Source organism: Bufo bufo, chromosome 1 (genome assembly GCF_905171765.1).
Source record: "Bufo bufo chromosome 1, aBufBuf1.1, whole genome shotgun sequence".
NCBI classification, from domain to species: Eukaryota; Metazoa; Chordata; class Amphibia; order Anura; family Bufonidae; genus Bufo; species Bufo bufo.
In genome coordinates this window covers 610,575,762-610,588,814 of record NC_053389.1, presented here as the reverse complement: position 1 = coordinate 610,588,814, position 13,053 = coordinate 610,575,762, and the positions used below count along the sequence as shown (strand labels likewise).

The following is a 13,053-nucleotide window of genomic DNA, read 5'->3' as shown; positions in this document are numbered from 1 at the left end:
GGTGGAAAACTGGCATAATACAATGTTACAGGTGCCAGATGTGAGCATAATGGGATAGATTTATGAATCAATTGTATGGAAAGAACCAACATAACAGGGTCCTCAAAAATTCTAACTTGGGCCATATTAATCACAACATTTTGTGAACGCCGTTTATGTCTTTGGAAAGTTAGATCACAAGTAAGATGCATCGGCATGCCTTGTTAGCTCCAACTGTGAGACATTTAAATCAGTCTCTGATGATTTAAACCCATAACCCAAGAACTGCAAGGCACCAGTGTTAACCACACAGTATTGTCACATACAGTATGTCTCATCATTACAGTATTGTCACATATGTATCATCATTACAGTATCATCACATGCATAGCATTATTACACTATTGTCACATATGTCTCATTACTACATTATTGTCACATGTGTATCATTCTTACATTATTCCAGTATTGTCACATGAGTATCATTATTCCAGTATTGCCACATGTGTATCATTAGGTTATTACAGTATTATCATTTTTACGTTATTATAGTATTTGTGTCATTGACATTATTACAGTATTGTTACATATATGTGTCATTATTACAGCTTTGTCAGTTTTTGTTACATATGTGTCATTGTTATATTTGTCATGTGTCTGTGTCATTTTTACAGTATTGCTATAGGTGTGTGTTATTATTACAGTGTTGTAACATATGTGACATTACAGATTTGTCATGTGTTTGTGACTATTACAGTATTGTTACATATATGTGTCATTGTTAGATTTGTACTGTGTGTGTCATTATAACAGTATTGTGATAGGTGTGTGACATTATTAAGGTATTGTTACATATGGGTCATTTTTACAGTATTGTTACATATGTGTGTGATTATTAGATTTGTCATGTGTTTGTGCCATTACAGTATTGTTACATATGTGTGTGATTATTAGATTTGTCATGTGTTTGTGCCATTATTACAGTATTGTTACATATGTGCCATTATTACAGTATTGTTACATATGTGTCAGTGTTAGATTTGTCATTACAGTATTGTTACATATGTGCCATTATTACAGTATTGTTACATATGTGTCAGTGTTAGATTTGTCATGTGTTTGTGTCATTATTACAGTATTGCTACATATGTGCCATTATTACAGTATTGTTACATATGTGTCAGTGTTAGATTTGTCATTACAGTATTGTTACATATGTGCCATTATTACAGTATTGTTACATATGTGTCAGTGTTAGATTTGTCATGTGTTTGTGTCATTACAGTATTGTTACATATGTGTCATTATTACAGTATTGCTACATGTGTCAGTGTTAGATTTGTCATGTGTTTGTGTCATTATTACAGTATTGTTATTGGTGTGTGTAATTTTTACAGTACTATACAGTGTGTGTGGCTTCTATAGCAGTACACAGGGGGTATGTGTAGACTGTGCAGCATTCTGTCATTAGAAAGCATTGTACACCGCTCTCATCTCTAATCCTGGGGCTGCCTGCAGGAAGAATACAGTTACTTGAAGGAGTTATCCTGAGACGTCCCATGTCCAGAGACCTCCCCTTACTGCTTCATGCCTAGAGGTTTAGAAATAGGAACACTCTGCTCCCCCCAGCCCCCCTCCTACCCACCCAATGTATGCCTCTGCCCATCACACCCCTTATATAGTCAAATGCAGTCAAATGGTCCTCTGCAGCGAATAGAAGGAGCTAGCCTTAAAAAAAGCCAGCACTGGGACAGAAGGCAAGGCTCCCAAAAAAGTATTGAGTATCCTGAGGAATGTGCCTGCCCCCATCTGCCTTCCCTGGTACATATTTCTGAGGCTGGAACAGCTGAGAGTTTGCACTCCAGCCCAGGGCTCAGAATAAGAAGGAGCTGAACCTCTCTCTGCATCCTCCCAGCTTCTGTTCTCTGTCCCGTTTCTCTGTGTGACTCCCCCCAAACCAAACACCAGCCATGGACGCCATCAAGAAGAAGATGCAGATGCTCAAGCTGGACAAGGAGAATGCCTTGGACAGAGCAGAACAGGCTGAAGCCGACAAGAAGGGAGCAGAGGACAAGAGCAAACAGGTCTGCTTGGAAACCCTTACTCTATTTCCCATGGCAGTGCCAATGGAGGACATCTCATGCCACCCTGGTCTTGCCTGTAGCCTTCTGTTCAGTCATAATGAATACATAGTCCATTCATAGGAATGGAAAGAAAAGACATCAAATGCCTTACTATACATACTATTCTCAAGTATATATGAAAAATGTTGGGCTGCATTAGTAGTATAGTAATGGAAGGAATATTTTTCCTTTTCTGTGTTGCTCGAACTGGCAATTTCCGCATAGATCTAAATGTAGTTAACTGTTAGCTGCCTGGCAGTTCAGAATTGTGGTCCGTCTCTTTCTGTCAACACAGTCTGAATATTTGACCTGTATTTTGGGCAGTAGTATAACACTAAGTGATTTATTCATAAAGGTGAAGGTGTGGAGCAAGAAGAGACCATGCTTGGTCACAGAAATTAGTGAATGAGTCTTGGGGTAAGTTTACATTGAGGTTTTATTGGAGGAGGATTTGAGGCAAATCCCTTCAGGTTTTTAGCCAGATGTGGATCCAGCAGGAAGGAGACGTATAAATTCTTTTATTTTTCTGATTCCTTTTAATCTGCTTCAAAACCTCCTCTAAAAACTCTGTGTGAACCTACCCTAACATGAATACTAATTCTTCACGTTATATAAAGAGATGTTATATGGTTCAGTAGAGCGTCAATGTGTATACTATATACATATTGCTTCTATTTTAAACTTTATCTTAAACTTTATGAAACCACTTAGTTAGAAGAAGAGATTATTCAACTGGAAAAGCAGCTGCGGGAGACGGAGGACTTGAGAGATAAGATTTTGGATGACCATCATCTAGCAGAAGAGAGCCTCCTAACTGCAGAGGAGAAGGCTGCTAAGGTATAAGGCTGTACTAAGGTCAACCTGTCTAACTATCTTCTCTCTTTTCTCTCTCTCTCCTTGTGGTACCTGTCCTGTCCTATCCCTCTGCACCTCTGTCGCCTGCTACCACCACCTTGTTGCCCTATGTCACCACCCTCGTCCATCCACCCACTACCCCCTCTACCCCCAATGGTACTTGTACAACCCTGTCTCAGCTGGAGGATGAACTTGTAGCACTGCAGAAGAAACTAAAAGGTACTGAGGATGAGCTGGACAAATATTCTGAAGCCCTCAAGGATGCCCAAGAGAAGTTGGAACTTGCTGAGAAGAAGGCCACTGACGTAAGTTAAGGTTGAACAAAGTCCCCCCACCCATTGCGTAGTCCATGTTTTTTCTGCTACTACACTAGCTCTGCACTTGTTCTATTCAGATGTTCTTGCCCTTAATGTTCTGCATGTGTCACAAAGAAGCACTGGACATTATAGAGTTGGTATTTCTTCAATACTTCAGTACTGTATGAATATAAAGACAATGCATGGAGAGCGACATAAATGGGTTGTCTAGGATTAGATGGAAGGGTCAGCTTTCTTCCAGAAACAGTGCTACTCCTGTCCATGGGCTGTGTGTGGTATTGCAGTGCAGTTTCATGAATTTGCATGGAGTATAAAGTGTAAAAATATATGCTTAGTGATATATATATACACACACACACACACACACACACACACACACAAGCAGAATGGGCACAAATACTGTCATGTGTAAAAAGTTAACATGGCAATATTGTACAAAAAAGTAGCGGTTTTCTGTAGATACAAAACAAAGGCTTGATTTCAGTGGGAATCTGCGTTGAGTAACCTGAGGCGGGTTTACCACATCCGGATTAACCTCACTGATGGGGCTAATCTGCATGCGGACACGCGGCAGTACAAACTGCAAATCGTCAGCGCAAATTTCAAGAGTCAGCCTCGGATTTCTGCCGCAGATTTCACATTGGATTTTTCCATGAGGCCTCCTCTGCTAATTCTCATTTAGGATTTGTTCTTAGAATATTTAGGGTCACTCATAGCTATATATTGGAGAACCAACTATTTCAGGCTCCAGAATTCCCATTACAAGTCTAGTGCTTCCCTTTAGATCCACTAAGTTGTTTCAGGTAACCACAATGTCCTGTAGAAAAGCCATACACTGCTATATTTGTGCAGTGATCTGGGAGGGGTAGACAGAGCTCTCTTTGGCTTCAGCTGTGCCTATTTGTACAGACTGCAGTGTCTCTGACAAGGTGACAATATATATGGCCTTATGGAAAGAAACTTTTACAGCATGGTGACGTCCAACCATTGTTGGCTGATGAAGTCACAGAGATGAGAATTAGTAGATGACGAGAGCCATAAGAATTTTGCAGTGACCTCTTTCTTCCATGCTGTCATACATCTGCCAAGGAGAAATCTAGTCCCTACTGTAAAGGAAGGAGGAAGATGATACTTGCTGTCCCTGCAGAGTGCAGAGATAGGAATACACTTGGTTTATATATAACTCCAAGCTTTATATGGTATACACTCAAGACTCTGTGCCTCAGCTGTCTGCTCCCTGTCAAATGTGAAATAACTGTGCTGGGGTGGGTCTTACACTATACCATCCCTGCATGCAGGAGGGCCTCTGGACATCATCTAGCATCCCAGGACAAGAGCAACTAATAGATATATAGAAGTGCACACATGTATCATATAGAAACACAAAAACCTATCCACATGTAGATATCTTTATCCATCCACACATCTATATGTGTCTTTTTTTATATCTTTATATATATTTTAATTTATCCGTTTATGTATATCATCTCATAGCTATCTATCATTTCATATTTTTCTATCAATCATCTCATATCTATTAATTCTATCTATCCATCATCTCTTATCTATATCTCAATCATATCTAGCCATCGATCAATCATCCCTTGTTTATTATCACATATCAATCATCTCATATCTGCCTTTTATATCTATTATCTATCTATATCTCTCTCTCTCATATCTGCCTATTTATCTATCTCATATCTATCTATCTATCTATCTATCTATCTAAAGCAAAAATCTGGCAGCACTACATCCAACTTGAACAAAAAAGGGTGCACGCCCAAAGTAGCAAAAAGGCAGCACTCAAAAATCATAAAAAAATTAAGAAAATGCTTTTATTTAGCCATGTGGATACGCGACATTTCGGCTCAACACTGACCAGTCATTGCTTGAGAAAAGTCCCAGTAAGAGGACTGAAACGTCGCAGTCTGGTGATTAAAGCACTTTTTATTTAATCTACTTTTTTTGGGAGTGCTGTGGAATTTCTCTTTTTTCACTTTATCTATCTATCTATCTATCTATCTATCTATCTATCTATCTATCTATCTATCATGTTACTCCCCAATGTGTGCCTCCAATGTGTCCATAGGCTCCGATGTACCCAGTAAATGCAAAGAGTGTCCTTTTTGTATACATTGGGCTGGTATCTGCCTATCATTATCTATCTATCTATCTATCTATCTATCTATCTATCTATCTATCTATCTATCTTATATCTATCATCTCATATCTATCTATATTTCATACTTCTCACACATACCTCAGGGTAGATATAAGCAGGACCTCCCCAGTGCCACAATATCAGAATATGTGCTCAGTGTGTTCTTCACTTAGTGCCCTCATCTTTAGTTCTATAGATACTGTATACGGTATAAGGAGGAAGGAGTACGAATGAAAAGATTCCTGTAAGAAGAAGAATGTTTGTAAAATGACATGAAAAGTAGCTGGCCGGTCAGTCCTGGCTGGCATGGAGTGAGGTGTACTGTGAGAGGTGGATACAATGGAAGGTTCTGTATTGTGCGGCAGTAGACTGCATATGGATTCCAGACAGATATTCCTTATAAGGAAAAGTATGTCGACTATTTAGAAATCGCTCTCTATGCACAATCCAGACGGCGAGGACACATTTCATTTGGAAGTTTATAGTGGGAATAGTCAGCAGTGTGGTTTTTTTAACAGAGCTACAATGCCTGTAGCAACTTGCCTAAATGAATTGGTTAATTACAGGAAAGCCTAAAGCAAAGCAATGTAATAAGAGGAATTACATATTCCATAGACTGTGTGCCAGGAAGGCAACACAACAATACTGAACATAGACACTACCAATGTATACATTACAGCACTATGTAAAAACTATATATATATATATATATATATATTTGTATCTTATATCTTTGCATCTCATCTCTCTCTCTCTCTCTGTATATACAGTACAGACCAAAAGTTTGGACACAACTTCTCATTCAAAGAGTTTTCTTTATTTTCATGACTATGAAGGCATCAAAACTATGAATTAACACATGTGGAATTATATACATAACAAACAAGTGTGAAACAGCTGAAAATATGTCATATTCTAGGTTCTTCAAAGTAGCCACCTTTTGCTTTGATTACTGCTTTGCACACTCTTGGCATTCTCTTGATGAGCTTCAAGAGGTAGTCACCTGAAATGGTCTTCCAACAGTCTTGAAGGAGTTCCCAGAGATGCTTAGCACTTTTTGGCCCTTTTGCCTTCACTCTGCGGTCCAGCTCACCCCAAACCATCTCGATTGGGTTCAGGTCCGGTGACTGTGGAGGCCGGGTCATCTGGCGCAGCACCCCATCACTCTCCTTCATGGTCAAATAGCCCTTACTTTCAAAGTTTACCCAATTTTTCGGCTGACTGACTGACCTTCATTTCTTAAAGTAATGATGGCCACTCGTTTTTCTTTACTTAGCTGCTTTTTTCTTGCCATAATACAAATTCTAACAGTCTATTCAGTAGGACTATCAGCTGTGTATCCACCTGACTTCTCCTCAACGCAACTGATGGTCCCAACCCCATTTATAAGGCAAGAAATCCCACTTATTAAACCTGACAGGGCACACCTGTGAAGTGAAAACCATTTCAGGGGACTACCTCTTGAAGCTCATTAAGAGAATGCCAAGAGTGTGCAAAGCAGTAATCAAAGCAAAAAGTGGCTACTTTGAAGAACCTAGAATATGACATATTTTCAGTTGTTTCACACTTGTTTGTTATGTATATAATTCCACATGTGTTAATTCATAGTTTTGATGCCTTCAGTGTGAATCTACAATTTTCATAGTTATGAAAATAAAGAAAACTCTTTGAATGAGAAGGTGTGTCCAAACTTTTGGTCTGTACTGATATATATATATATATATCTTATATCTTTCTCTCTCTCTCTATATATATATATATATATATATATATATGTATCTTATCTTTGCATCTTATATCTCTCTCTCTCTATATATGAGTATATCTTGTATATGATTATATCTTGTACAGCTTGCAAATCATGATAATTACCTGTGGAAAAGTATAGCTATCATAAAGAATAGTGGCAGTACAAACTCATCTATGTTCATGCATGTATAAATGAAATCCGTGATTGCTGCCTGTTTCACTGTGAAGGGTATGACCACACAGCACGGCTGTACTAGGGTTGGGATCTGAGTACCTTATAGCCATGCCAGCTGCAGAGGGATCACTGATTAGAACAGAATTATTTGGTGCTCATTGTTTGGGCTCATGTACACCAGCGTGTGTGCCCTGTGCCCATGCTGCAGAGCGCAAATGTGCAAAGTGCACGGGCCACGTCTGTGTGCACGCTGTTTCCAGATGTGGATTGACTTCAAGAGACGGTCCGCAGGAGGTGGTCCACACCACAAAAAAATAGGACATGTTTTATTTTTTTGCAGTGTTGAGACACGAACCAAAATCCAACGGAAGTGCTTCATAGTGCTTCCGATCTGTGCCTCCACTCCGCTGCATATCCTGAGGAGTGCAGACCTATTCCAGTCAATGCACACGGCTGGTGCCCGTATATTGTGCACCATGGCCATAACGTAGTGTGCATGAGCCCTTAATATTTGCACAGGATTGCAGTTTACCGCACAGCCATTAACAATGAGCAGCTAGCTGCACTGTTTCCGTAACTCTTGATTACCAGAGCTCGTTGTGCCATGCTGTTTCCACAGCTTCCATTCACTGCTATGGGAGTTACAGAAACAGCAGAGCATAACCTGCTCACCCATTTTTGCAACTGCGGACACCCTGGGCCAGCCCTTACTCTGGTTATTCCCATCTCAGCCATGAAAAGCTGAGGTGGGAACTTAGAGGCACATTTATTAAGACCAGTGTTTTAAACGGCGGTCTTAATAAAGGCCCATAACTTCGGCGTATCCAGCGCCATTTCTAAATGTAAGACCGCTTCCGAGCTGTCTTACATTTAGACCATTTACTAAGGCTAAAACAGGTATAGAAAATGGTAAATGAGACGGGCCTGCCGGCCCATCCCCTTCCCCGCCCACGCTACGACCACAATTTTCAGACCTGGCATGAGCGGGGCGAAGTTGCAGATAGCGGCACAACGGTTCGTTATCTACGCCTGAAATAAGCCTAATTTAGGCTTATTTCAGCTTAGTAAATGACCCCCTTAGTGTAGAAAACGTGTAATGGAGGTACCTTCACACAGGTTTCAAACAGTTTTTTTTATGCAGATTCAAAAAGTGAAAAGCAGTATCTATCTTTAATGCTTTCATTACCTTTATGATCCACTCTTGATTTTGGTTTCACAAACTGCATGAAAAAAAACCTGATCAAAACCTGCTAGTGTTAATTTACGCCACGTTACTAAGGCTGAGATTGGAATACCCCTTTAACTTGTAAAATGAATTGCACAGACTGAAGCTCACTGTGCTGCTCTCACAGCCTAATATGGCAGTCTGTTCCTCTTAGATTAGAGGGAAACTCCTGCCAGGAGACAGAAAATCCATGATCCGGTATTGGGCCTTGATGATCTTGCTCTCCTTGCCTGCAGTGCCCCAAGTTCTGGAGGCTTATAGACATATAGGCATCACAGTGTTAGGGCTCATGCACACGACCGTATGTATTTAGTGGTCCGCAAAAAACGGATCCGCAAAAAATACGGATGGCGTCCATGTGCATTCCGTATTTTGCGTTACGGAACAGCTGGCCGTTCATAGAACAGTACTATCCTTGTCTGTAATGCGGACAATAATAGGACAGGTAATAGGACGGAAATATGGACATACGGAAACGGAATGCAAACGGAGTACCTTCCGTTTTTTTTGCGGACCCATTGAAATAATGGTTCCGTATATGGCCTGCAAAAAAAAAACGGAACGGACACGGAAAGAAAGTACATTCGTGTGCATGAGCCCTTGGAGAAATCCAGCATTATGCCCCACAAGCCACATTTTCTACAAATATTTTTTCGGCTGCTGTGAAGGATATTTTTTAAACAAACGAATTGTGAAGTCTAGCAGTAAACTGCTCTTCTCCAAACTGCACTTATCAGCAGGGGCGTACATACAGATGTAGCAGGGGTAACACACAAACTCTTAACTAAAATTTCTTAACTCATCGCGTTATCTTGAAACAAAAGCCATTAAAAAGCAATTGCTTAACGCATTTAGTTTAGATAACATGTCTCATAAAGCATGAGTGTTAACCCTACTACATCCGTAGAAATCATTGGGCCCCATAGCAAGAATCTGAATTGGGCCACCCACTATCCACCTGGCCCATCCCACCGCCTGTCCTGGCTCCTCCCCTGCCACACCCCCTTTGTATTCCTACTAACCCAGAGAATGAAGGGCACAGGTCAGTTTTGCCGCAAAGAGAACACCGTAGGAACAAAACCCGTATAACGGTGGAGGATTTTTTTTTTCAATTCCACCCCATTTGGAATTTTTTGCCCGCTTCCCACTACATTGTATGCCATATTAGAGTACAACTTGTACTGCAAAAAATAATCCCTCATATGGATATGTGAATGGAAAAATAAAAAAGTTATGGCTCAAGTAAGATAGGGAAGAAAAATGAAAATGCAAAAATGAAAAACCTCCAGTATCTTAATGGTTAAAAGGGTTATCCAACCCCTATTATGCCCCCCAAAATGCAACAGTTCTTTACCCTGATGGCCCCAGAATACGCCACATGCCCCTCCCCTCACAGCAATGAGTTCCCCTTACTCACGGCATCTGAGAGTGTTAAAAACTGGAATTGTGGGATTCCTCTTCAGGTGCGCTTTCCCCTAGTGGAGATCGGGAAAAGCACCCTGTTCTATGAATAAGCCACAGCCTGTACTAGGCTTCCAGGCTCATTGTTAGTATATCCCAGTTCAGGCCACTAGATGGCAGCACTGAACTGTGATTTCTATACAGACTAATGGAGCAATTTACATCTGATGATTGTAAGTTGTGGTCCACTTTGGGGACCTAACAAAAAGTTAAAAAAACTAAAAAATAAAATCACCCCCATTCCCCAAAATAAAAAGAAACAAAAAAAAAATAGCATTATGGGCATCGCCGCATGCGAAAACACCCATACTATTAAAATATTTTAAAAAGTTAGCCTATATGGTGAATGGCGTAACAGAAAAAAAAGGGTGATTCGCGTTTTTTTCATCATTTTATTTCCCAAGAAAATTGAATAAAAAGTGATCAAGTCATACACACCCCAAAATGGTATTGTCAAAAATGACAGATCATCCCATAAAATATGAGCCCACATACATCTATGTAGACATAACTATAAAAAAGTTATGAGGGTCAGAATATTGCGATGAAAAGAAAAAAAAATTTTTTTTTTGAAGTGAGTCCTGTGTATTTAAGTTTTATTTAGACTCTATTTTTCTGTGGGGATTTAGACTCTAGTGTTTCTGTGGGGATTTGAACTAACAACCACCTACATTAAAGGCAAGAACCTTAACCACTGGGCTATAGAGCTTAATGCGGTTATTGCTGAAAAACCTCATAGAAGTTTCTCTTGCATTAAAAACCTCATAGAAGTTTCTCTTGTATGACACAAGAGAAACTTCTATGAGGTTTTTCAGTAATGACTTGGCACCGAGCTCTATAGCCCAGTGGTTAAGGTTCTTGTCTTTAATGTTAATGGTTGTGAGTTCAAATCCTAGCAGAAGTATTTCAAAAACAGAGTCTAAATTAGACTTGTATACACAGGGTGTTCCCCAAACATAGTGACCAGGTTTGGGAATCTGACTCCATATATGGACACATCCATATATGGAGTCAGAGCAGGGACTCCTAAGCTGGGAAATTCCCCACTCTGGGGCCCTGACAGAGCATAGGAGAAGCAAGCAGGGCTCTGGGCCCCATAGCAGCTGCCTGGTCTGCCTATATTGGCAGTATGCCGCTGCTTATCAGTTTATATATCATATAATGCAATTTACAAGTTTTTTTAGTTGTTGCAGCAAATGACGGATGTTTAGGCATGCAGTTGCCTACCCCTGTCCTTTACGTTTGTCAGTATTGTTTCTAATGTACCTGCCGAATGTGGGAGCTTTAATGTATTACACTATAAGGTAAATGATTACCAAAAATCATTTGTAATGTGATTTCATACTATAGTCCAGGGGTAGGCAAACTCCGGCACTCCAGCTGTTGTGAAACTACAACTCTCAGCATGCATACTTGCTCTGTTCTTCTCAGAATGCCCATAAAAATGAATGGAGCATGCAGGGAATTGTAGTTTTACAACTGGAGTGCCGATACTGTAGATTGTCATTAGACAGTAACTAGCGCCCTCTGCTGGGATTGTACAATAATGCACATGGCTGACTGAATAGACTGATGTGGATGGGTTCTCTAAATGTAATTAGGCTCTGTTTATTATTAATTACTCTTATTGTTGATTATTAAAGCGCCATTCATTCCATGGCGCTGTACATATGATAAGGGGTGCACATAGATAATACAGACAATTGCACTAAGCATGAACAAGACAAGTTACAAACTGGTACAGAGGGTGAGAGGACCCTGCCCGTGGGGGCTACAAATGTTCTCACTTCCATTAGTTCTTCTCCATCAGGTTTCTGTTACTCTTTTAGGGTGAAGTCACACACAGCTTTTGTGGCAGTTTTTTTTTTAGTCAGAAGTGGGTTGGCAGGGAATGAGAAATAAAGGAAAGAATTATCATTCTCCTTCCTGCAGGATCCACTTCTGGCTTTGCCTCAAAAACTCCCAGAACAAGCTGTGCGTGAGACCACCCTTTGGCTTGGTCAGTGATTTCCATCAGTGATTGTGAGCCAAAACCAGGACTGGAGCCTCCACTGACATAAGGCATAAGAGAAAAATCTGCACCTGTTCTGTGTTTAGAGCCGCACCTGGTTTTGGCTCAAAATCACTGATGGAAATCACTGATCAAACACTGACCAACCATTGATTGTGTGAACTAGGCCTTACTGTGCAAATATTGTAGCATTCTGCACAATTCTGTCCAGTAAGAAAAAAAAAAAAAAAGCAGAAACCTGACAGAACCATTAAAAGCTAGTGGAGAGGGAAGAAGGGATCATAATGGATGAAATCCAATCGGTTGTGGATCCTACAAAGTGTAAAGTGCACACCAGGACGCCAGTGTAAATAGAGCCTAACTGCAATATGTCTGTAAAGGAAAAGCTCCGCTACTGCAGAGAGGCTTCTACATATTATTTGACTTTCATTCTGATTCCAAAGTTCATAGATAAAAAAAGATATCACTAATTGAAAAGCACAGCAGAAGTACGTAACATAAAGAAGTCCTTTAGTACTATAACTAGATTTCTAGTAGCAGGTTAGTAACACCTATACAATCACACTGATCCAGTAATGCTGTTCATTTAAAGGGACTATGAAAATACAAGGGCTACATGGCCGGACGTATTTAGATTGTCTATCTATCTAATTCTATCTATCACTAGCTATCTAATACTAGTTATCTAATTCTAGCTATCATTTTATTCCCCAATGTGTGCCTCCAATATGTCAATAGGCTCCCATGTACACAGTAATAATACTCTCTAGCTATCATTTTATCACTAGCTATCTAATTCTATCTATATATCACTAGCTATTTAATACTATATATTACTAGTTATCTAATTCTATCTATCTATCATTTTATTCCCCAATGTGTGCCTCCAATATGTCAATAGGCTCACTTGTACACAGTACTAATACTCTCTAGCTATCTACCTATTTATCACTAGCTATCTAATACTATCTATCACTAGCTATATAATACTATC

At 39.9% G+C, this 13,053-nt stretch overlaps 1 protein-coding gene across 8 annotated transcripts in view; it reads left to right on the top strand.

Annotated features, from left to right (window-relative positions):
* The first annotated feature begins 1,776 nt into the window (after window positions 1–1,776).
* TPM1 (tropomyosin 1) overlaps window positions 1,777–13,053 on the top strand; it is a 45,294-nt gene continuing 34,017 nt past the window's right edge. The window contains exons 1-3 of one of the 8 annotated variants that reach the window (XM_040413674.1): window positions 1,807–2,063; window positions 2,814–2,939; window positions 3,137–3,262. In XM_040413674.1, coding sequence (XP_040269608.1) covers window positions 1,950–2,063; window positions 2,814–2,939; window positions 3,137–3,262 — 366 coding nt within the window. In that variant the 5' untranslated portion in view covers window positions 1,807–1,949. Of the gene's footprint in view, window positions 2,064–2,813; window positions 2,940–3,136; window positions 3,263–13,053 lie in introns of all 8 variants that reach the window. The other 7 variants (XM_040413669.1, XM_040413667.1, XM_040413668.1 and 4 more) reach the window with 7 other exon arrangements.